Source organism: Pseudorca crassidens, chromosome 18 (genome assembly GCF_039906515.1).
Source record: "Pseudorca crassidens isolate mPseCra1 chromosome 18, mPseCra1.hap1, whole genome shotgun sequence".
Lineage (NCBI taxonomy): Eukaryota > Metazoa > Chordata > Mammalia > Artiodactyla > Delphinidae > Pseudorca > Pseudorca crassidens.
The window spans coordinates 32,292,185-32,318,812 of NC_090313.1; the positions used below are offsets into that span (position 1 = coordinate 32,292,185).

Genomic DNA, 26,628 nt, shown 5'->3' on the forward strand with positions numbered 1-26,628 from the left:
GGATCTCCCCCTGTGCTTGTATAGCCAGGGTGATCCTGATCAAATGACGTAACTTAGATCCTGTCATCCTTTTACTTGATCTTTCCCAGTGGCTTCCTTTCCCACCCAGAACAAAACTCAAAATCCTTCCACTGGCTATCAAGGCTTTCGTGCCCACCCTCCTCTGTCTGGCCTCATGCACTTTGCCCTCCATGTCTCAGCTCCAGCTATAACCTCCTTGCAGGTCCTCAGGCACGTAAAACCTGCTCCCACCTCAGAGCCTTTGCACCTATTGTTTGTTCTGCCTGGAATATCCTACCCCATCCGCCGAAATAAATAAGCCACATCTGCAAGCGTCCCTCAGCTCCCCCAGCTCCTGGCTCAGGTGTCACCTTCTCCGTGAGACCTTCCTGGCCACCCTGTCTGAAATTGTCAACCTGCCTCTCAGCGACCCCTACCCTCCCTTCCCTGTTTTATTTTCTCCATGGCACTGACTGTCTAACAGAGGATGTGGTTTTCTTATCTATTTATTTTTGTTATCTGTCTCCCCCGCCCCGGCCCCAGTACAAAACCAGGAATTTTTATCTACCTTATTCTCTCCTTTCTCCCCAACACTCAGAAGAGTGCTTGGTACCTCATAGGTACCCAATAAATATCTGTTGACTGAATACAAATCTTCCTTGACTTAAGATGGGGTTACATCCCGATAAACCCACCATAAGCTGAAGATATCTTAAGTCAAAAATGCATTTAATGCACCTTACCTACTGGTCATCATAGCTTAACCTTGGCTACCTTAAACGTGCTGAGAGCGCTTACGTTAGCCTTCAGTTGGGCAGAATCCTCCAACACAAAGCCTACTTTATAATAAAGTGTTGAATATCTCATGTAGTCCGTTGAATCCTGTATTGAAAGTGAAAACCAGGATGGTTGTAAGTGTATCGGTTGTGAACAGTTGTGATTGGGTGGCTGACTGGGGGCTGGGGCTCACTGCACAGCATCATGAGAGAGTCTGGTAGGGCATATTGCTAGCCCGGGAAAAGAGCAAAATTCAAAGCGCAGTTTCTAATGAATGCATATCGCTCTCACTCCATTGTAAAGTTGAAAAACCGTAACTCAAACCATCTTAAGTATGGAATGTTTGGATTAAAAGAAGTAGTGGTTTTAGGTATTATATACTTAGGTATATATATTCTCTAGTAGTATTTTCAGCTTAGGTACATTTAAAAAGAAAAATGCTTGATTTGAATACGTCCAGGGGAAGATGAGGGCTTTGTAAATAGTATTATATCGATATAAGGGAAGGCTGAAGTAGTAGTACTAAACGTACTGCCAGGATGAAACAGAATGATGACTGACTCCTAAGTGCAGGGCAGGGTACTAAACACTTTGCATATATTATCTCCTTTACTCCTCACAGCGGCAATGGCAGGGGAAGAAAACTGAGGGTTAGTGGTGGGAAATCAATTGCCCAAGGCCAGATGGCTGTAAATGATGAGTGGCGGGGCCAGGAGTCTCACCCATGTTCTCTGAAGCCAGAGCCATGTTTTTATTCTAAAAACCCTCTATGACTGTCATTTTTGGAGCACTCCTACATTGAAGTGCTGAAGGAGACTCTCCTACTCTGGGATGCTAGGAATTCTCCCCCCCATACATTCATTTTCCATTTTCCCCCCCTCATCCTTCCACTGCCCTTGTTTCTAGGGAAGCAGCGGCCCTCCTGGAAACCAAGGTTTCTGTAACTGGGGCACGCTTCAGCCTTGGCAGGGCGAGCAATGAGGACATCTGCAGGTAGCAGGCAGCCTGACAGTGGCCGACAGGGGAAGAGAAAGGCTGGCAGCACGGCAGCTGCCCATCCGACTGCCTCACCCCGCTTCCATCCACGTGCACCCCTCTACCCTCCAGCCCTGATGGGCGGAGGTGAAGGCGACTGAATGCATTCCTTCTGGTTAGAAAATGTTCGTCTGTAAATTTCCATGTGTGGTCAAAGATGATTGTATTATACATAGTAAATATGGTGACATAACGGGAAAGCTTCCTTTCCTTTAAGAATAGCTGAATGGACCAGTTCCTTTCCAAGGAGGTTAGAAGAGCACCTCGCCTGAGGTGACGGAGGTGAGAAGGGATGCTGATGCCACTGCGTCTGTGTCAGTCCACTGTTATGTGGGGGGAAAGTAAAGTTTCCATGTTTCATGGGAGTTCTAGAAAGGCAAACATAGGGAGTGTAGCTTTGGGTGATCATGTACCTGGGAGTTCTGCCCATCTGAGCCTCCTGTGAACTATGAACTTGGGTAGAAAAGCTTTGTCCACAAGAGCAATAATGCCAACTCATGGCCCCTTTCCCATAGAAGCCTGTATGAGGCACGGTCAAGGATCAAAGAAGACGCTTTTAAAGACAAAATGCCTGTAAATCCATTTTGCACATTTTGGATTAAGAAGTAAATAATGTAAAATAACGTGGCATTTACTTTCCTTTATTGTATTAATAGCCCACTTAAGTATATGCCACTGGAGGCCAGATTACCTCTTGGGAGGGAAATAGAGAGGCGTGTGATAGGCTGACTATAACTGTAGCAGAAGTCTTTCCACATCGTTGCCAGGAAATCACTGGAAGGAGCTGGGAGAGTAGCTGGTATTGAAACCGTGCACCTCAGGTTGGGACTTGAACCCACATGCCGGGACTCGAACCCATGTGGCCGGGACTCGAACCCGGCCAAAACCCACAGTCTTCCAACTGAGATCACACACCTGGTTTCAGCACTTAATGAAGCAGGTTCTTGAAGTCTCATCGCAGAAAGAATTCAGCGAGAGACAAAGTGATGGGTAAGAAGTGGATTTACTTAGAGAGAATCACACTCCACAGACAGAGTGTGGGCTATCTCAGAAGGTGAGAAAGGCACCAGGGCATGGGGGTTGTCAGTTTTTATAGGGGAGGGTAATTCCATAGGCTAATGAGTGGGAGGAGTTTCCCAGCTATTTTGGGAAGGGGCGGGGATTTCCAGGAATTGTGCCACTGCCCACTTTTTGATCCTTATGGATCCTTGGAACTGTCATGGCGCCTGTGGGTGTGTCATTTAGCTTGCTGATGTGTTACAGTGAGTGTATAGTGAGGCTCAAGGTCTAGTGGACGTCGACTTGTCCACCATCTTGGACCCATTTTGTTCTAATCAGTTTATGTCATGTCCTCGGCATGTGTCATTCTTTCAAATGCTGTGCCCTGCCCCCCTTCCCTCCTATTTCACTACATTGATTTTGTATTGCTGTGTAACAAATCACTCCCAAATTTAGTAGATTAAAATAGCAACTATTTTTTTTGCTCACAGTTCTGTGAGTCAAAAATTTGGAATGGGTTTAGCCGGGCTGTTCTCACGCTGGTCACTCCTATGAACGTGGTCATCTGGTGTCTGGAATGTGTCTGCTCGGTCTAAAGTGACTTCAAGTCATCGAGCCAAGGCCAGAGTCACTGGGGGAAGGAGCCCCACGAGAGCCTGGCTACAGGGAGACACGACTCATTGGGATGATCTTTACAGTGACATTGACTATAGGTGGGTGTTTGAAAGGGTAGATAGGTTCAACTTCAGGTGTTGGGGGTTCTGCAGTTATCTTCCAGAGTTTGTGTGACATGGAGTGAAGTTCACACCGCGTTCCCCAGTACCTCCACCTCGGGGATGACACTTCACCAGCAATGAGCTGGAGTACCCACCCGTGTCTGATCCCTTTTTCATTTAAGAGGAATAAAGTCTCAAATGTAAATCCTTTTCAGGTGCTTATAATTCTCCGGCTGCTCTCTTACTTCGGGAAATAGGTACGTTTTTGGTTCTGGTGCCCAGGTAACTTTTCCATTTTCTCTGCATGGGCACCCCAAAGAATTGGTGTTCCCTAAATGAGCTGAGAAACTCAAAGACTAATGGAGGTTAACTAGGATAAATGTCCCTACCCCACATTTAATAAAAATAGAGTGGAATTATGCGAGTATGTAGATAAGCTAATCATCTGACCTAATCAGCAATGCACTTTTTTTTGTGTGTGTGTGGTACGCGGGCCTCTCACTGTTGTGGCCTCTCTCATTGCGGAGCACAGGCTCCGGATGCGCAGGCTCAGCGGCCACGGCTCACGGGCCCAGCCGCTCCGCGGCGTGTGGGATCTTCCCGGACCGGGGCACGAACCCGTGTCCCCTGCATTGGCAGGCGGACCCTCAACCACTGCGCCCCCAGGGAAGCCCAGCAATGCACATTTTAAGAAGCTTTTCTAATTACTTCCTCGACTTGGCTGAAGGTACGGTAAAAAGAGTTTCCCAGCATGATGGCAGCAGATGTATTTCATAATATTTATTGAAACTATTGGAAAGAAATCCTCAATTATAATGTTCCTGAAAAGTACATCAAAAAAGACATCATATTTAACATATTTTAAACTCTCATTAAGATAGCAACATAACATAATTTAGATGATCAACTCTCACACCAGTTATTTGGAATCTCATACAGCGAGACTAACTTTCACAGCCAAATTGCTTATTGGTTAACCGCCTGTGTCTTCCTTGAGTTGTATTACTTACCTGTGAGAGCTCTAGTTGTCTTGCTAAAGATGGGACCAGAATATTCTCTTTTCTCTGGCTATCTGTTAATTTGATATCTTGGCAAAGGAGTCTTCGTGCATGGTGTTTCAGGAACTTGAAATGTTAACTTGTTGATGTTTCCAGGTGTATGTAACACCACACAGTATGAGATTTGGAAGCCTAGATAGGTCTATTACTCATTTTCTTGGTTGAATTTGAGCAGTTGTGAACGATTGTTAAATGAATCATTTTCCAGTGAGATGGGCCCAGAGGAAACCCATCGATGACTTCCTGGTTGAAATGCCTGTATCATCTCTGTGTCTTGGGCTACTTGAGTGCTGGTTGTTCAGCTTTACCTTCCATTCTGTGAGCTGCCCAGTATCTTTCCAGTACATTCGTTTAATATAAGTTAGCCCGAGCCAGTTTCTGTTGCCTGTAGCCAAAATAAATCTTAAATGGTCTGATGCCTTCAGTGCCTTTGGAATGACTGAATACTTAAGTAGCTCTCTGTTATTGCATAATTGTGGGACTGGTTACTTTCCTCTACAAAGAGTTTCTCCAACATCCCTCTCCTAAGAAATCTCTAGAGATCAGATGGAAAAGAAAGTCTTTGTCCCACCATGTGGTAAAAAGACAACATTCAAGGACTCTTAATGAGCGTCACTGCATAATTCATTCCTGGCGTTGGAGTGAGTGAGTGCTGTATCGGTGGAAGTTACGAGTGCCAAGTCACGTGACAGTGAATTGTTTTATTTGAGGATAGAACCAGAAAAGATGGATAATCTAATGTGTGATTTAATTTCGTCGCTAGTGACTTTGAAACTGGAACATAGTTATGCAATTGAAAGTCATCAGATGTAACACCGTTATGTCCAAACTCTTAAATCTCCAGGTCAAAGTTTCTCAGCCTGGTGCTATTGACGTTTTAGACTGGTTCATTCTTTGTCATGGGGCACTGACTGTCCTGTGTTTTGTAGGATGTCTAGCAGCATCCTTGGCTTCTGCCTTCTGGGTGCCAGTAGCATCCCCCTTCCTTCAAGTTATGACAAATCAGTGTGTCTCTAGACATTGCCAGATGTCTTTTGCCGGGGGCGGGGGGCAAATTTGTCATCAGCAAAGGACCACTGCTTTAGATTAGTTTCATTATTTTCTCTTTAATTTAGCCAACATTTACCAAACACGTCCACTAGTCAAAGTACATTTTCGTGTTTATACTTACAGGCAGAATGTATGTCAAGTACACTCACACCCTAGGTTCAACAGATATTTGCTCCTTCCTAACCAAGTTTAGTTAGAAATATATCAGAACTCTCTAGGTATAGTTTTTCTATTCATATGGTAAGTATTAGGTAGAATCATGAGAAATTGTCTTTCGTGGTTTAAAAAATGGGAAAATATCAGCATTTTCCTGTGGCTCTACCTAATGTATGATGCACAGTAACAGCAAGAAAAAAAAAAATGATTTGAGAAAAAAAATGAAACTGTAAATGTACCCAAATGTCATTGTAACCACGATTTTAAGTGTATTTTGCTTCTCTTTACAGCTAGTGGTGGTTTCAGAAATCTTTTGTAGGCAGCTTGGAAGAGCAGGCTGAGGGAGCTGGCTGAGGGTTGAAGTCATATGTTTTAGCAATGCAGTTATGTAGCTAGCGCAGTACTTTTAATTTAGAAGGTGTGCTTCCTCCGTGCCTCAGCTGAGAGGGCTGATGGAAATCCTAGGCGGTGGTTGCTAAAGCTGTTCATAAAGAGAAGGCGGTGGGAATGAAATCTATTTTTTAAAATATACATTAGTATATTAAATGTTGATGGTGATCCTCTCATTTAAAAGGATCTGGTGGTCCCCATCAACAGGAGTCAGAACATCAGGCTATGTCCTGCTTTGGCCAGTTTGCAGCGGAAGGAGGATCTTATCTAGAAATGCATTTTTGGAAAATGAGATCAGCATAGAGATGAAGGGCACTTTCTAGCACATGTAGACACAGTTAAAATGCTACTACTTCAGTCATTTTCCTGCACTCAGATCTCCACTTAGAGCAACAACGAACTGTGAACAAGGATTCACTGTAGTATGAAGAATACCTAAACCTTTATGTTAGTCTTGTAAACCTTGTCGTTCTTTAAGCTTCTGATGGGAGCCCTAAGCAAATAAAACCTTCTCTCCCTCCTGCTCTCCACCTTCCAGGGAAAGTGCTAATGTGCAACGAAATGGCCAGAGCTCTGGTTGCAGAAGCAAGAAGAAGCCAGAGGGTAGAACAGTAACTCATGAGCTACCTAATCAGCTTCTCAGAAGTTGGTAATATTGTAGATTTTACAGTTTCTATTCCATAATCATCCCCTGAAACTACCGAGAGCTGATGGAGGTTTTATAAATCAGACGAACAAGGGATAAGAGTCAGTGCGTGCTCAGTCCATAACATACGTCGCTTTCACTAATTCCTGGGATTTCTGGAGAATTCCATGTGTGTGACATACACAGAAGAGACATTCCATGCTTGATGTTGGTCCAGGACAAGGTTAACTTTCTGCACACTAATTTTAATTCATTATATATGCCTTTTTTTCCCAGCACAAATGGACCCCCGAGGCCTATCTCCCAGACAAAGTAAAAGTGACAGTGATGATGATGACCTGCCAAATGTGACCTTAGATAGCGTTAATGAAACTGGATCTACGGCCCTTTCCATAGCCAGAGCAGTACAAGAGTAAGTATCACATTCTCAGGATGAAATAAGAATTGCCAAGGTGTTCAATGGATAATGGAAACAGCAGCATCTCCTGTTCCCCAGACCTGTCATTCTAGCTCTGAACGGGCACATGTGTCAGCATCTTTCCATTCAGCCTTGTGTTCTCTGGGAGGAGATTAGGGGAAACATGGAGTGTTTTGCATAGTTGAAAATTTGTATTTTGAATAGAAATGAGACTTCTTTTTTAATACTTCCCGCCCCTTCTCCTTAACTCTGAAAAAAAAAATTGTTCTTTTCGAGTGTCACTATCTAATTATCATCATTGTTTTCATTATTCATATAGAACAGTCAAGAGAGGTACAATATGACAGGCAGTATTATCTTGTGTTGATAGGAAAGTACAGAACAGCTTTTTTGAAATTTAAAATTTGGAAGATACTATGTTACCCCTTTGAAACATTCAAATCATATGTAATTTTTAAAGGGATCGTTTCTCACTCCTTTAACTGTAACACAGAGTTAGAGTTTAGCCCTTTTTCGTTGAAAATAGCTGCTTTTTCATCATTGTCAATTCTGTGTCTAGAATTTCACCTATGACTAGTCCATGTGTATTTTTTCTCTAGCATAATTTTTAATAACATAATTTTAAAGAAGAGGAAGATTTAAATTAAGCCACTGTTACTGCCAATACAAAAGTTAATTAACACTTTACTTAAAATGATCTTAGTTACCTTCCATATATTAATTCTTTTTTCCCAGGTATTGACTAAATATCTACTCTGTTTCATGAATTAGGCCTTGAAATTAAAAAAAAAAATTAGTAGCGCATTTTAGAATTTAAAGCCTATGTGTGTGTATATGTGAGGGTGTATAAAATGAATCTCTATGATAAATAGGTACTAGGTATATTATATATTAGAGGAAACAGGATATGGAAAATCTAATGAAATTGCAGTCAGAAAGATTTGGATTCAAGTTCACATTCAGTCACTTAATAGCCATGTGACATCTGGCAAGTTAACTAACCACTCTGAGATATTTCTTCATCTGTAATAAGAAAGAATACGTACTTTATAGGACCATTGTGAGAGTGTGGTATAGTTACAAGGCATGAAAATTGAATTGCAAAGTTTTGACAGATGAGAGCCTCAAGGGTGAAATTAATATTATTATTAGTGGTAGTAGTAACAATAATGGTAATAGTGTGTAGTATAAGTACATGACAACTAGTAAATATAAATATTGCAAGTGTCATGCTGATTTTACAAATGAAGATACTGAGGATGAGAGAGGTTCAGTGTCTTCTCCAGAGTCATATAATAAGTGGTGACGAGACAAAGTTTAGGACTTCTAACTCCCCAAACATATCTTTTTCTCAGGAGTGCCTGTAATGTCTGTTACCAGTCATATTCTTCCCCTTGAACATGTATAAAAACACTTTTTTCTCTCATTTGTTCCAGTAACTGGTTGTAGTAACTTAGTTTCTCCAAAGCGTTGGATCAGAAGGATGGCTGAAATCATATTTAAGTGCTAGCATGCCCGGTCACTTCATCACCAGTTCAGTGATCAGCACAGTGATTGTGGTTTTGTGGGAGCTAAATCTTAAGATCAAGGATTCCATGTTCTCACCTGCAAAATTAGACTAAATGATGACAAAGTTCAATTCTGAGATGAATCACAAGTTTCATAGACATTTTAATCACAGTTTTCCTGCACCATATAATATATACATAATTTGTGTGTGTGTGTTATAGATATGTGTGTTTCTGTAAGTTTGGCACTGTGATTACTAAAATCTAAGTTATGCTTACTCCATTTCGGGCTTATCGAGCAAATCATGGTATTAACATCTTAAACATAACCATTTGTTGTGCTTTTAATATTATGTGCTGAGAATATAATAGTATATTTTAATATGAAACTTTTAATAGCAGCCTTTAGGAACTGGAGCTTCATTTTCAACATAACCTCTCCGATTTGCTTTGTGAAAACATTTGTAAGCCCCACAATACTTTGTTCTGACGGTGCATACGCCTGCCTTTATTACTATTGCAAAAGTTGCATGTGTATCTAGGCAAGTGCCAGATTCATTATTCATGTAAGTGTTTTCATTAAACGATTAGTAAGGAATACTGAGCTGTCACTTGGGAAGCCCTAGAATGCCAGGACCCATCAATAGTTAATTAACCATCACTCAAGAAGGAGTATGTGTGTGTAAACACTGAGAAGTGCTAAGATACTGTTAGATGAAGCGAAAAGAATGTTCTGCAGAGACGTCTTAAATATAGATGTATTTCAAAACTTAAAACGATATGTTGAGGAAAATTTTATTCTGGGACAAATAAGTATATAGTCCTTGTTAGAGAATTTTTTTAAAAAATCTGTACTTAGGTTTACCCAAAGTTAACTCTCGGTGGATATGTCTTCCTGCTCTTAATTTCTCTGATTTTTAATGCATGTCTCTGTTTCACTATTAATTTCCCTTTCCTCTTTTTTCTGTTTGCCTTTGGATCTTGATGGCTTCTATTAACTCAAAAGCTGTCCAACAAACAAAAAAATTCCAGTATACTATGATCAATAAAATAATGCTTCAAATCGTAAGAGGATTGAACACCATCTTGGCATGTACGAGATGAGAGGATTTCAAAAGACATCCGTGCATCTGTTTCTGGCACTTGCAGAACTTTGAGTTAGGTGAGAAGGATGCCTGCAGGTAGAGAGGTGATAAAATCAAGGGTTTATGTGCAATAGAGGAAGCACATTTTAGAAGCCCTGGGCAACCAAAACACGTCTCTCCAATTAAAGCCATGGTTTAGGAGGGGTTTGAAGGCATTCCTCTTATCTCATTGGCCACCAGTGCAGTGTCAAGGAAGAAGCGGGAAAATGAGAAAGGAAGCTATTAGGAAAGACTGACACTAGAGAGGGGCGAAACTGCCTTGTCCTAGGCCAGCCCTTCAGGCAAGATCCGAACCCACAAGGTGACTCTCTACAACTGAATCTCTTCTTTGTCTCCTTTCCCATTCGGGTTCATAGCCTTGCCTCATGCAGTCATCACCATAGTTTGAATTTTTAATTTGGTGGCTTACTTTGCTGACATTATTATATTTACATAGCATAAACCTTAATATGCTAATAAATGCTCTTTTTAAATATTTGGTATTATGCATTTAACTGGTTTTTAAAATGAACGTTTATTAAATCTTCAGTTCAAGAAATTTTCCTTTGATTTGAAATGCAGAAGTTGTTAGCCATTGCACCTCTCCCCACCCCAATATATAATATTCAGATACTCTTGGTCTTTGAATAAAAAGGAACAATGCTTGGTGGCTAGAGCTGCAACCTAAGTTCACTTCCATTTAAATAGATTTTTATAGCAAGGCTCCTGAACTGTGCTTGAACCAATCATTGCAACTATTTTCATTGATTCACTTGCTTCTCGTTTATCAGCTCAGCCTCAGTGAATTCAGACAAATGGGAAGAACCGGCCATAGCGAGGCCTACAGACAGGCTCTACCCTTCTTGTATTTCAACTGTAGAGATACTGTCCGAGCCAGAGACAGTGTATTCAAGTAATTCTGACAAAGCCAACTTCCAGCAATTCATAGAACATCTGTTTTGCTTAGGTCTGGTTTGTTTGTTTTTTTTCCCCTCTGATGCTATAATAGGATCATTACCCTTAACTACTTGACAAACATAATTATGAAATAAGTGTTTGGAAAAAGAGAGGTACAGGCACATGATTAGAGCAAATTATTATAATTAACTCTAACCCTAGGCAAAACAATGATATTTTTTAAATAGGTAAAATTTGGCTCTCTTACTCAGAGCCTCTAATCTCTGTACCCCTTTTTCTTCTTTTTTCTCTAACTCCAAACCTTCCTACTCCTCATTTGTTGATGCTGGTAGAATAATCGACTTCCTTCAAAGTAAAGTGTAAATGAATAAGAATATCTGAAAGCGGGCCCTCCTCAGAGGAATTAGTGTTCAACCAGGCGCAAGCCTTAAACTGAAAGAATAAAGGTCTAGACGTGATACTTTCAGTAAGAGTGAAGTGGGGAAGGGTGGAGTAGAGGGTGGGAGAAGGCGATGAAGATTTTAAGGAGATGGACCAGCTCTCCTCAGTGTCAGTTTTCGCAGAATTGGTAAGTGCATGTGATTGTTTAACTCACACCATATCTGAGTTCTCTGCCCTCTCTGATCTTGATTGTAACTGTCAGAGTGGAAAAGAAGCAACATGCGTTAGTAGCTTTTTGCTTTGGTTAGCATCCCTAAAATTGGAACCTGTTAAAAGGATATTCTTTTTAAATAGTTCCTTGTTAATTACATTTAAGCTAATTAAAACACTGGCTTCCTCCCCCTGTTTTTATTATATTGCCTGTGTCAAGTGCCCTTCTTCTTAAAGGAAAACAATTTGTGAATTCTGGAAATGAAGAGTCCCATCTTTATTTGCACTTAGATGCTCTTTGAAAGAACAGATATGGTAGCAAGTTGGATATCCTATTCCTTCAGAGTCTGCTGCTGGCTCAAACATCATGGTTTTTAATTTAGAAGGTTGCATCTGATGATCAGAGAAGGGTCAGAAATCTTGGAGGTTTTCGGTTTGGGTTTTTTGTGTGTGTTTTTCATTTTCCTTATTTTAAAATTCTTGATCCTTATTTCTGAATCTCCTCATGTATAACTTTGTTAATGTCTTTTAAATTACAGTAGAGAACAGTCCTAGAGATAAGGAAGAAAGAGAAAACAAAACTGTTACTGACTGACTTCTTTCAGGCAGATTCTGTGAGGACTTACATAGTTTTCGTCTAATTTGCCCTATGCTCCTGTTTTTATGCACAAATAAACGGAAGCCCAGAGAGGTTTACTCTATCCCCAGAGGTCCTATAGCTGATAATTTGCAGAGCTCATATTGAAATCAGAGTTTGTCTGACTATAAACCCATATTCCTTTATGAAGGCAGCTCTTGTTTTTATGTTGTGGCTTTAATATCTCTAAACCGTAACTTTCTAAAATTAGCAAAGTTTTTTGACACCTGAATCCCAATAAGAATATAACTTTTATGAAATAATTTCAGATTTTTTTCATCTTTAAACTCGCTGTCACTTTAAATATAATCTGACTTAGGGAGAGATAATTCTATCAGATGCCTTCTCAGAAATAGTTCTGAAAAAGGTGTTCCACTTCTGTAAATCGCACACAGCATTATATTGATATGTGAAGAAATAAAGTACAAATACATTAGAGCATTCTTTCTATAAACTTCACTGTTGCTATTATTTTAAGAAATTATTGTTTCAGTATATACATATGTGCTGACATTCCCAAAATGAGCATCCTTTTTAGAATTGCTTTCTGTCAATCTATAAAAGGAACTGTTTGTCCAAGGGTTGAAACGGTACTGTGTCATCTAATTTTGCAGCCCTTGACTGAAAGATTTGAGGGTATTTGGATCATGCCTCTTCCCTTGTCTGCTGATTAGAACGAACCCAGCTGAGCTGATTGTGCCCAGAGAAGAAGCCAGAGAGCTCAGTATGTCAAACAATTTCAGGGTTTTTTTTTCTTTTAAATCTTTCCCAGATTCTTGTCTCATTAAAAGAAGCTATACTTTTATTTAATAAGCCTAATGTGTTTGGGACGCCTTCAGATCCCCACTTCATGCCTTAACAAAGAAATAGCTTTGATTCAGTTCTGTAGGTGGAAGTCTAGCTCTCTAATAGACTAATAATAGACATCATGGCTGATGGGTAAATCTGAGAGGCGTTCGCTGTCTTGCCAAGGAGATAAACACTTTTACGTTGCTCTTCTTCTAAAGGAGGTCAGAAAAAGCTCCTGATTTGATGTGAATGAACATAGGTAGAGTCTAAAGTGTATACTTAGCCTGCATCAACCCAACATTCTAGCAATATTAAAAATATATATATAATGATCACTGAGTAACTCAGTCCCTGGGTATTTAATAGCAAGATGAAGACTGTACACCCATACACAGTCATTTCTGTCGCTTTGATGGGACCGTGTTGGTCCCACTTTCGTTTAAAGTCTGATCAGTTTTTGATAATAATTTGATATTTGAGCTGTTTTGTGAATTAGCAGATTAAGTCATGTCTGTATTTGGTGAATAATTAATTCATTTATTTAGCCCTGTGTTACATGCTGGGGATACAGGATGAATGATTCATAGAACCTTACCACAGGGAGCTCAGAATCAACATATATGAGGCAAATCAAAGCCCAATGGGATAAAAGCATGAAGGGCTGCAGTGAGGACAGGGGGGAAGGTCACGTAGCTCAGTCTGGAGTAGAGGAAAGCATTGACATGCGGTAGGAATGTGTGAGTTCATAGTAACTGGCGCGGAAGTGAGTGTGGCGGAGAGCTGGGAGATGCAGCTGCTTGGGGAGGTGGGTAGGGACCTGATCAGGAAGGGTGAATTTATTCTGTAGACAATGGGGAGACATCAAGAGGTTTTAAATGGCAATGGCGTCATCAGCTTTGTGTTTTACAGATTTCAGTCTCAAGGAAGCTGGGTATGGTGGTGCGGGTTGAGCACTGTACATCCCAAAGGGTGCCATTTATATGACTAGCGCTGCCTAGCTGTCCACAGCTAGACACAGGAGCTTGTGGTATATATATATGTATATGTATAGACACCCCTGTGTCCATACATGTCAGACTCTCCAATATAGTGAGCTGTTCAGAGGATAGATAACATGTTCTAGTCTTCCATGTATCTCCAGGGCTGCTAGCACAGTGCCTGGCCAGGTACTTTTTTAAACACTAGAACAGCATTGAATAAAATAGACAAAATCACTGACTTCATGGTGCTTATATTCCAGTGGAGGAGGTGGGAGGGAAACAGACAGTAAGCATATGGTACCTCTGAAGAAGGCAAGTGCTCTGGAGGTGAGGGAGACAGGGTGTGGGTGCTGAGTGAGCTGCCAGGGTAGACAGCATTTACTCTTTCACGTAAGGCATTTAAAGAACTCTGATAAGATTGTATATTAGGAGAGACCTAAAGAGGCATGAGGTCAGGTCCCCAGGATATCTAAAGGAACCGCCTCCAGGCAGAGGGAATAACAAGTGCAGAGACCTTAAGGCAGGAATATTCTGGAATGAATAAACAAACTCACTGACCAATAGAGAACATTAATTGTACAGAAGAAACTGAGCTCTGTTGATGCCAAATAATGATTCTCCCATTACATCCCTAGGGAGAGGGATTCAGGACTGAATCTCTTTATCCACTCATACTTTTCCCTCTATGCTGTGATACAAGTTCTTTTCTTTTTTCTAAGGGAATCTGCAGTTTTTTAACCCACACAAGAATCAATAAACAAAAACAAAAAATAAATGCAAAACAAAATTTTTCTTTCAAAATTTCTTTCAAAGAAGTACTTACTTCTTTTGGGCCTGGGTTCTTGAAATCTAATTTTGTATCCCCTGATAAGTCAAAAATATTTATTATCCTAGAAAGTTTTTTTTTTTTGTATATTGTTACTGTATCTTCTAGGATACAGAAACATTCGTACTTTTTCCCTAAAATTGATGGAACTGTTGTTCCAAGTGAGAGCTTACCCTCAGAATTTTTTATGCTTGAATCTTTTTGATCATTAAAAAGTAAAATAAAATAAAAGGCACCAGAATTCCCTGGCGGTCCAGTGGTTAGGACTCCGCGCGTTCACTGTTGAGAGCCCAGGTTCAATCCCTGGTCAGGGAACTAAGATCCCACAAGCCATGTGGCACGGCCAAAGAGAGAGAGAGAAAAAAAAAGAATACAAGTAATACAATTTGTTCTAGAAACGCCAGAAAATACGAAAACCAACAAACAAAACAAACAAAAAAGAGCAAAGAAAATAAATGGCACCATATATGACAGCTACTACACAGGTGTTGCTGGTGGTGTGTTTTTTTTTTTTTTTTTTTTTTTTTTGCCGTACGTGGGCCTCTCACTGCTCTGGCCTCTCCCATTGCGGAGCACAGGCTCCGGACGCGCAGGCTCAGCGTCCATGGCTCATGGGTCCAGCCGCTCCGCGGCACGTGGGATCTTCCCAGACCGGGGCACGAACCCGCGCCCCCTGCATCGGCAGGCGGACTCTCAAACACTGCGCCACCAGGGAAGCCCAGTTGTTGCTGTTTTGAGAGTGATTTATATCTTGTCTCTTTGGTAGGCATTTGATACTCCATACATAATGCTAAACAGCGAGTTTGACCTTCTCCCTCCCCAACTGAATTGAACATCATCTTTCTGTATAGTACAGATATAAACAGATTATTTGTTTAGCCTTCCTAACCACTTGGAAATTATCGTTAACTGAGTGTTGATTTGTTTTCAAACTGCCATGCCTCATTCTAATGTGAATTAATTACTTCTAGGTGATCAATTTAAAAATAGATAGAAATCAAACTTTTTAAAACCAAACTTTTGTTTTTATATTTATTTTTAACAAGGGGATTCCAAAGCTACATCATAGACAGAGTGAAGAGCCGCTTTTGTTTGAGAATGGCTACTTATTTTTGCTACTTCTATATTTAAAAAAAATTTAGTGCCAGTAGTTACTGAGGTGACTCATAATTTAAAATAAAGTGGTATTTCATGTGGTCATACAGTATACTCCAAACTGATTGCCAGTATTAACTTGCTGCCAATTGCTTGACATACTTCTCTGTGTGAGATCTTTGTGTAGCTTTTTTCTTTCTATATGTTCTACCTGTAATTGCATTGCAAATTTATGTATACCATTTATATTTCTCATCCATATATTCTTAATGAGTATAACTAGTGAGTACAGGTAGTCATTTCTCATGCATTTTTGATGTGTGTTGACACAGATACTCAACGATGATGTTGAAATATTAATGTTTCGCTACAAGTTCCCAGAACGATTCATCACTCTATCATTTATTAATATAGTCAGAGAGAGTACATATGACAGAAAACCATACTGTAATATATTTGAAATTAACTCAATTCACCAGGATATAATCTCTTCCATTTGCAGTCAAATGCTCTAGGCACTCTCTTCTTATTACTCTTCATGAGTTATTGCCATTGTACCATAATTTTCCTTCACTTTATAGCACTCTCCCACACTTGAATCTCATTGAATATGTTTACTTACATGTGTCAAATGAAAGTAGAAAATTGAAGGATACGTTTTCATGGAGAACCTGCTGCTATAAAGAAAAATTTGACATAGATAGAAAAAGATAGCTTGGATCAGAATGAATCTTATCAGGTTGACATTTTACCATGATTTTGTGCCATCTACTTTCACAGTCACAAAGTTGAGGGTTGCCCTCAGTTGAAATCTAGTACATCACACATTATGGCTTATCCTAAAAGTTAAATCCCAAACCATGTGCAGTTAGTGTAGTAAAAATGCCAGCAAATTTCTGGGTACAATTTTGGATCTTTTTTGTTAATTTGAATAAAATTCTATCTATTTACCTACCTATCTGCATATCCTTTCAAATATCGATTAATGTTACCTTTGGTGTCAAATAACAATAAATGTTACAAGAGAACTTAAACATGGAATTATTTTTCTGGGATAACAAGAAGTCTGGAGTAAGCAGGACAGGCTGATGGAGTGTCCTAAGGTTTGTCCTAGGGTTTCTTCTCTCTTCCTATTCTGTTGTCCTTCAGTTGTGGCTTTCCAATGGTTATATGAAGTCAACTGCATCTCCAGGTATCCCGCCCTTATAATAGTCAGAAGAGGAGGAGTAAAAGCAAAACAAACTAACCAGAAGAACATAGCAACCAACTGTGTCACTTTTAAAAAGCTTTCCCAGGACACCCACCATGTGATTTCTGCTTATATCTCATTGGCCAAAACTAATTTACCTGTTCCCAATTATTGGAGTATGGCTAAGGAAAAGAAAAACATGGACAGGACTGATTCAATTAATCAGTAATGTCTGCCACCAAATATTAATTTAATACCTAAGAAAAATAAGGCACCACCCCAAATTCAATATCAAGGTTTTTTTTTTTTTTTCCTAATCATATATTGCCGCTATAATGCTGTGTAGCCAGTCATTCCGGAACTCAGTGGAATACCGTCATAAAACATTTACTTCTCTTCCATGTATCAGCTGGTCATTTGGAGCAGGTCTGCAGGTTCTTGGAGCAGTACTGTTCACTCATTTTTCTTAACCCAAAGGGCAGCCCAGGGCATGTATATCTCACAGCAGTGGCTAGAACACAAGAGGACGAGCCCTATAGTACAAACAGATTTTAAGCCTTTGCTCACATCATTCATCTACTAGCATCCCATTGGCCAAAGCAAGGCACATGACCAAGCCCAGCATCAATGGGGTGGGGAAATATATTCCTCCCATGGACATGCAAAGCTTTAGGAGAGTGATGACTAGTGTACTAATATTTCGGGAAAAAATGGCTGTTGCTTCCAGAAGCAATTGAAATTAATTTACCTATTTTTGAAATCTTATTTCCTAAGTTTTAGCAAAGTTTAGTCATGTTCTCATGAAATTTCTAGATGGCCCTGGTGGATCTTATAAATTCCTCTTTCTATATCTACTTAATGATGTATGTTTTAAAATTAATAACAAGTACATTTATTGAGTCTTGATATCTGGATTTCATCGTGTAAACTCTTATCTCCAGGGCTTACACTCTCAGAAGTGTTTGATTTTGCCAAGTGTAATGGAGTGGTGTTACAAAAGATGTAGCACGTAGCAAGAGGCTGATTCTAGCTGAATAAGCAAAATCTGTGAAATGTAGTTACGTTCAGTCTCTAAGCTCAAATTAACATTGATTAACCTCTTATGGTGCACAAAGTGACAAAAAAATTAACATTAGCTAATGTGCCTGTTCCCCTGATTTCTGGAATTAGATAGCTGTGGACTGTGAGAGTGACAAAATACAAAACATCAAATTGAAACTATTACACAGGTAAGAGAAGATAAAATCTTTGAGCTAAAATTTCGTGACCTTTCAGCAAAAAGTGTTCGGGTCTTCATTTCTACATCCCTTCTCCATTTTGTTCTGTATATGTAATCACTGTTACAAGTGATAGAAAACATGGAATTGATTCTTGTAATTTTGATTTTCTAATGCAAATATAAAACTCATTTATTTATTATTATTATTTTCTTTTTGCGGTACGTGGGCCTCTCACTGCTGCAGCCTCTCCCGTTGCGGAGCACAGGCTCCGGACGTGCAGGCTCAGCGGCCATGGCTCACGGGCCCAGCCACTCTGCGGCATGTGGGATCTTCCCGAACCAGGGCACGAACCCATGTCCCCTGCACTGGGAGGCGGACTCGCAACCACCGCGCCACCAGGGAAGCCCTAAAACTCATTTTAAATTGTACATTTAGAGAAACTTTTCCTAGTATATAATAGTAAAGTGCAAACGAGGAAATTGATTAGAAAAAATAAATGTCTTTCTTAAAATCAAGAAATTAGAATATCTTCTTCTCTACTTGGGTGGATTACATTGTTGGGGTTAAGATATTAATTTTTCACTGTAGCTTTTTATGAGGCTTATTATTCAAGTAAAGTCAGTAGACCAGTAAAGGTTTTACAATATGAGAATATCCAGCAAAAGTATTGTCAAGAAAACAAACAAAGTAATTGTTGAATTAAAAGCATGTAATCTCTTCATAGACTAAAATCAACCTGGTTTTTTAAAAATAGATTTATAGCCTTGGCTTTTTACTCCTACATTTTTACCAAAGCTTCCAGATTGACAGCTACTTTGAAAACAAATCAGGAGTTTCATAAATCTTGCCATATGTATCTTTAAAAGATCAAGATTATCCTAGTGTTTTAAAAGGGATTGCACGATAAATTATTAGTCATGAAAATGAGTAACAAGTTGGTCACATGCCCAAAAAACTCAGGAAGACAATATCGGAAGTTATTGAAGTAGTTCAGACACGAGCGCCTCTGGGCCTGGGCCAGGGCTCCAGTGGTGGCTTTTGAACCAGTAACAATAACCCTAAGTGTTGTATTAAAAATATAGTGCTTTATAAGTCTCCGTTTATTTTTATTATGTATCTCACCATGTTCCTAACGTAGCAGTGAATGAATTATCTCATTTTACAGATGAAGACAGTATAACTCAGGAAAGTTAAGTACTTAGTAGGCATCATAAAACTAATAAGTAGTGATGCTAACGGTGCCCGATCAGATATATTTTACAGTACATGTTAAAAGTGCTCCTTCCTGCATTCTGTCTTGAAGGGAAAGGATTTATGATTTATGGTTTAAAGGAATAATTGACAGTTTTAGTGATAACTAGACTCTAAAGGATAAGATAAAGGCAGAAGGAATGGCCATGCCTTTGCACTGAATAATGTAATTGAGTAGAGTGGGTGGAGTTTGATAAAATGGTGAAACATACAAACAGAACCATCCTGTTGGAATTTTGAGATCTGGAATTGGAACCGATTAGAGAAGGCTGGAAATACAGAAAGGCAGTCATTGGCATAAGAATGATTATTGAGGTTAATTTTTTTTTGAGGTATTATTGACATACAATAAAACACACATATTTTAAAAATACAGTTCAACAAATATCATATATTAACGCATATATGTGGAACCTAGAAAAATGGTACAGATGAACTGGTTTGCAGGGCAGAAATAGAGACACAGATGTAGAGAACAAACGTATGGACACCAAGGGGGGAAAGTGGTGGAGGGGGTGTGTGGTGGGATGAATTGGGAGACTGGGATTGACATATATATGCTAATATGTATAAAATGGATAACTAATAAGAACCTGCTCTATAAAAAAATAAATAAAATAAAATTCAAAAAAAAAATACAGTTCAAAGGGTTTAACAACTGTATATACAGTTGCCTCTTGGTGTCCATGGGGATTGTGTTCCAGGACCCACGCGGATACAAAAATCCGAGGATGCTAAAGTCCCTTATGAAAATGGCTTAGTATTTGCATATAACCTACACAACATCCTCCCTTATACTTACTTTAAATCATCTCTAGACTGCTTATAATACTAACACAATGTAAATGTTATGTAAATAGTTGTAAATACAATGTAAATGTTATGTAAATAGTTACCAGCTCCTGGCACATTCAAGTTTTGCTTTTTGGAACTTTATGGAAAAAAAATTTTTTTTTTTTTCAATCCACGATTGGTTGAATCCACAAATGCAGAACCCTTGGATGGGGTGGGCATGGAGCCGGGGTTGGGTCTGGCGGGGAGGGGGGCGACTGTACTCATACACCTGCAACTTTTTTTTTTTTTTTAATTAATGTTAGAGTAGAAGTATGTGTATGAGATGGGTAGAGAGAAATAGTGGGGGGGGGTTGTTGAAGATGCCCTGCTTAACTAGCTTTATTTTATTTTATTTTTTTAATTTATTTATTTTTGGCTGCATTGGGTCTTTGTTGCTGTGCGCAGGCTTTCTCTAGTTGCGGCGAGCTGGGGTTACTCTTCATTGCGGTGCGCGGGCTTCTCATTGCGGTGGCTTCTCTTGTGGAGCACGAGCTCTAGGCGCGCGGGCTTCAGTAGTTGTGCTGAATCAAGATACAGAACGTTTCCATCGCCTAAAATGTTACCTTCGCCCCCTGCACCCACCAGTAAATTCAGTACCTCCCCCTAACCCCCAGCCAGTCACTTTCTGATGTCTGTCTATGGAGTAGTTCTAGACCTTCCTTTATGGAATCGTATACTGTGTATTCTTTGATTTCAGTCTTTCACTCAGCATGATGTTTTTTAGATTCTTGCATGTTGTTACATTGCTAAGTAGTACTCCATCACTTGGATGTAATATAATTTGTTTATTCTTTCACTCATTGATGAACATTTGGGGTGTTTCCAGTTTGGGTTTATTACATTAGGGCTGTATGAACATTCTGTGCAACTCCTCTGTGGACATGTTTTCATTTCTCTTAGGTAGCTACCTAGAAGAGGAATTGCTGGGTCAAGGGAACATGTATGTTTATCTTTGTAAGAAACTCCACAACCGTTTTCCAAAGTAGCTGTATCCTTTTACATTCCCGCCAGCAGTGTGCAAGAGTTCCAGTCAGTCCACATCTCTAGCTACCTTTGGTATTCATAGTCTTTTTTTAAGGCATTCTCTTGGTTACTTAATCTTTCAAAGAAGATCTATTCAGTCCTCCTCAGTGAAGAACAAGATGCCAAGGACAAGTTTGGGAGGAAGACCCGTGGTGAGGAGACAGATAAAGTTACATGGACAGAAGTGCTAAGAGAAGCATCAGGAAAATAGGGAGGAGTGATTTTCAGCCAGATCCTGTCCCTTTGAGGTTTCAGGAGAGTGCAAAATGAGAACTCTAACCAATTTAGCAAAAAATGAACTAGAGACAGTACAGATCTCATCGAGTTGTGGAAAGGACTTATAAGCCTGGATGCAGCAAGTTAATAGGAAGGAATCATGAGTGCTGAAGGGGTAGGAGCCTAAGATTCGAGGAAGCAAACGTATACACATAACTGTGAGGGAGATGAGAAAAATAGGATGACAGCCAGAGGAGTGATGTTCATTTCTGTAGGCTAGAGATCAACCCAGAGTAAAAAGAAAGCTTAAGACACTTATTCAAATAACTGTGTTTGGGGGAAAAAAAACAAACTTAATTACAACATGTTTTTGTCTGAATATATAAATTTGATTATCTGATAACTATCGGAGAAATCAATGTAGGTAGCAATTATGAATTTTTATCCATTCAGAATATACTGATTGAAGGCCCAGTAAATGCCATCGTCATTGGTATCTCCCCCTCTCTGTTTTCATTCTGGGTACCTCTTTGTCTTCTTATCCACATGAACTTTGAAATTCTTCCTCTGATCTCTTAACTTAAGACGTGAATAAGTATTTGTAAGCTTTAAACCCCAAATGAGGTTGGGTCTTGGTTTATTCCAATGAGAAAATAAGGAGCTTTTCTTTTAGTAATAGCTCTTCCATTTGCTAACTCCATAATAGTTTATAACTCTCCAACCTTCCCATTTCTTATCCATTAAAGATAGGGAGAGTCTCAAGCATTTTCCAGATTTCTGTGCTTGTAGAGTGCCCAGGAACTATAGTTACCTCTTTATGTTACATAACTAAAAGTATAAAGTCAAAATTGCAGGTAAATATTACTGATTCATCCAGATACTCCTACCACGTCATTTGAATGACTGTTTATTGTTGTTTATTGTTCTGCTTAATGACATGACAGACATCAGGAGGGGATTATTTCCTTCTTACACTGCATTCATTCAGTGCTTATTGAATGCTTGCCATGTGTAAAGACCTCACCTTCAGCTTCGTGAAGGAGACAAGTAGAGAATGTCGTCTCTAACACGCCAAGAGTGGTTTCGTTTTCTGTCCACCACAGTAACTAGGATATTTGTAGTCAAAGAAAATTTCCAGTGAACTTAAGTTCTTCCACGCATTGCAGTAATTTCTGTTATCTTTCATGGAAGCTCACGTTACTTGAGCATCGAATATATGCCAGAAATCACCAGTCATTGGGGAAGGTCTGCGTGGGTCAGGCAAACCCATCTTTATCACAGGGGAAAAAAAAGATTCAAGATTGTTTCACATGTCTTCCCAATTTAAGGGGGGAAAAAAGTGTCAATACTTCCTTTTTAGCAAATCCGATGCTTGTAAAACCCAGTCGTTATTGATTTTAAAACCAGTTTAAGAGGGAAGGGATAATGGGGATATATGTATACGTATAGCTGATTCACTTTATTATAAAGCAGAAACTAACACACTATTGTAAAGCAATTACACTCCAATAAAGATGTTAAAAAATTACTTGAATTTAAGTAATCAAGTAAGAGTTTGGAATTTAGAGTTTTAGAATTGAAACTTCAATAAGATTTAATGTAATGATAATAGATGATTTATACGAGATCCAATAAAAAAATATCAAGAACCTGCTTTACATATGAAAAATATTAATCACGAAGACAGTAGTTGTTTAGGAAAGGAGTCCTAAGCCAGGAAATTCATTCCCATCATGTCTCCAAGCTTATTCACTGCTCTGCGGGCTAAGGAAAGGAGTTTGTGAGCTATAAACTCTTCGAATGAGAAGATATGTTCTGGTGTCAGAAAAGTTCCTTTGATGATGCTTTTCAAGATGACACCTATAGAATGCTAGATTTTAAATGCTTAAGGTTCATTTTAATGAAATTCAGTAAATTTTAAAATTGCAGTTATAATACAATCACGTATAAGAGTTGCCAAACAACTTTTTTTTTTTTTTTTACAAACTTGGAGCCTATACTTGCATTAATTTGTGCTGCCATATTATCTTATTTTAGGGGCAGATTGCAAAACAGATCTCCTGCTGTCTCTCTGTTCATATGTTTAAAAATCCTGTAAATGCAATTCTTGAGGTGCTGAATGCAGGAACTCGGCACAGTGCTTGTAATGCAGTAAAACCTCAATAAATGTTAGTTGTTGCTGCTTCTCTTTATGACCCTTTTTATCATACATTGCTAGTTATAAAGGCTGTCACTTTGCACGAATTCTTTTCAAATTCATGTCTACAGATGTCCACTCACATAAAATTGCACAGCTGAGTACATTACTGAAGCACACATGTGCCAGGCTCAATTAGGTGTCAGGCAGAGTCAGGCATATGTGTTCAACATGTGACTTCACCATGGCTTAGCAGTCATTTGTATCAAGTGAATCTTTATAGCATGTGTGGCCAAGATAATATATTAGAAATCATTTTGGTTCTTATTTTCTAACTCTAATAATAATGATAATATACACTTTCATTAGACATTTTTCTTAACTAACTTAAAAACAAAAGTTTACTGTTTTTCAGGCTTCTGGGTCATTGTTTTATTATTAAGATGTGACATGTACATTGTTAAGTGTACAGATCTTAAGTGTACAGCTCAGTGATGAACACACTCATGTGACCTTCGTATAGATCAAAATATAGAGTATTTCAAATACCTCAGAGGGTTCCTTTACATCCTTCCACTCAGTACAAATTTAAATTATTCAGGTACCTCTCCACCCAGTGAAAATCGACATTATTCTAATGGCAGAGGATTCGGAGATTGCAGAATGGCCTGTTAAACAGTCTGACCATTTTTAACTGTGAATTTCAGTGGTTCCAGATTCTTTTAGACTCACTCACTGGAACGAAATGCAAGGTCATGTGGATACTGCCATGATCTTAGAAAAACCCTCACATTTTAGTATTTATATTAAAACACATAATTGTTCTTTTCATATCCATTTTGTAATAATTAGTAAGAATTTCTATTCGTAAAATAAGTTTATTATAGCTACATATTGCTTTTGTCTCTTTTACGCTTTGAGATTCTGTGTTCAATTTCATTGCAAAAAGGCTTCTTGTAGCAGTTTTCATCTAAGATGTGGATACAAATTGGTGGGTTAGGACTCACTGGTATATTGTAATCGGTTCAAAGAGTGGAGTTGCAGCTAACTGGAAATATCATTTAACCTGCTGTCTGTACCATAGCCATAATGAGCAACCTTCAAAATCTGGGTTTATTTGGGTCTATTTTCTGGTGTCTGTTTGACTCTGTATATAAACATGAGAATTACATGTCTATGAATATTGGGGGAAAAGCAGTTAAAAACAGCTGATTTAGGTCGTTGGCTTGCCATATTTAGTGCATTCTGCAGACCAGGATAGCACATTGTGGGGAATAATTTTTGAGACTACTCCAGCATGATGCCAGTGAACTGGATTCCTGTTTTGATGATTGTATTCTTTGGCCCACAGGGATCATAATCCCAGAACAGAAGCCATGACAACAAGGCCGAATACTATATTTCTTTACTTATTCCCTTTCCCATTTCAAAAGAAATTTTGCCATAATCTATGTAAATGTACCTAGTATAGTGTAATTGAAAAATTAACAACTGGACTAACAAATCAACATACAGGAAAAATAATGCAACAACTGTTAGATAAAGCTAGGGAACTGTTAATACCTAGATACGCAGAGCATGAGATTCTGCATGATAAATACAGGTAGGATGCTGGTGTCATCCATATATACTTAAAGGTCACTTCTATAATAAGGCTTTATTCTAGGAGAATAGCCACAGAAGTACTGCTCTTAAAGAAGACAGTGATTTTTTCTGACCTGACAACTTATCTGGAATGACAAACAGGTAATGTGGCAGAAAAAAAGTGGCAATTCAATGAGGAAGAAAGACAAATTGCATTGAAATTCTGCTACAGTATTATTTATAGAAAAATACTTCCAACTGCATCATTAGATAATAGTGTAATAATGATTTTTAGCTTTTACTGTGTCTGAGTAGTCACATGAATATGTACTTTTACTACTAAATCTGGTAAACATTTCTGCTCTCGTGTCTTTATAAAATGGATAGACTGCACATATCTGTTCACTCTGATTATCGTATTTTGAGTCCGTTTAACTTTCAGATAACTTTAAGAAAATGAAAGAAGTCCTAGGAAGCTTTTTTAGGGATCTTGAGAGGAATGCAAAAGAATTTTTTTTGTAATTTATTTCTGGTGAGTTTGAAATGCAGAACATGTTTTCCAAGGGTTAGTTCCCCCTATTATCAAAAATTTCAAGATCAGAATAGATAATGTTCTGTTCACTCAATGTGTTAGTTTTATCTCCTGGAAGGACAGGAGGGACTTTCATGGAAGAAGGAGTGTGGTTTGTGGAAGCCCAGAGCTGTGAGTCCTTGGTCCTGAATTTCACTTCCCCTCTGTGTTCTGCTGGCCCTGTTTTCAGGTTGCCCAGCCTCAGCACTCACTCACATCTGCAGAATGGAGATGAGGAGACCAGCTCCCTCCTCTGTTATTAGACCAAGAGGAGGGAAACACCAGGATTAGCTGGAGAGTTCTTGCAGCTTCTTTGTAAACTTGTTCCTAAATGCACTGTGGCATCCCCGGAAGATTCTCTAAGCATGCTTTCTAAGCAGTATTTTGACTCCAGGACCATGCCCAGCACTGCATGCAGTAGATAGGATGCAATATAAAATTCTATGCATCTCTATTAATTGGTTTTGAGTGCCACCCTAGAGAGTCTTGACTTTTATTGCTGCAAAGTAGTGTCAGCATGGGTGACTTCACAAAATACTTGATCATTGGAAGGATTAACTTCCATTCTAAGCACAAAACAGTGTAATTTTAAAAAGAAATTACAAAAATAAATATAAGACAAATGTATTGTCCAGAGCAGACTGATGTGGGTTTTGACTTACATTTTAAAATAAATTATAATAAGAATAGTATGCTTACTGTTTGGTCTAGTATTTTAAGGGAAAGGACTCTATATAATAAAGATTGAACAATTAATTAAAAGAAACATAAGGATTACCTGCAAAAGTCAGAAACAGATACATTTAAAACCAGTTTTTGTAAGCAACTGGATTGCTGAGATGTTTAGTTTATGAAATAAAATGTGAAAACTGAGTACCATTATGTAAACA

General features: G+C 38.9%; 1 protein-coding gene across 7 annotated transcripts in view; it reads left to right on the forward strand.

Moving 5' to 3' along the window:
• The window catches only part of KLF12 (KLF transcription factor 12), a 448,013-nt gene that overhangs the window by 319,163 nt on the left and 102,222 nt on the right, over nucleotides 1–26,628 (forward strand). For all 7 annotated transcript variants that reach the window (XM_067713504.1, XM_067713501.1, XM_067713499.1 and 4 more), the window contains one exon: nucleotides 7,104–7,239. In XM_067713504.1, coding sequence (XP_067569605.1) covers nucleotides 7,104–7,239 — 136 coding nt within the window. The remainder of the gene's footprint in view (nucleotides 1–7,103; nucleotides 7,240–26,628) is intronic.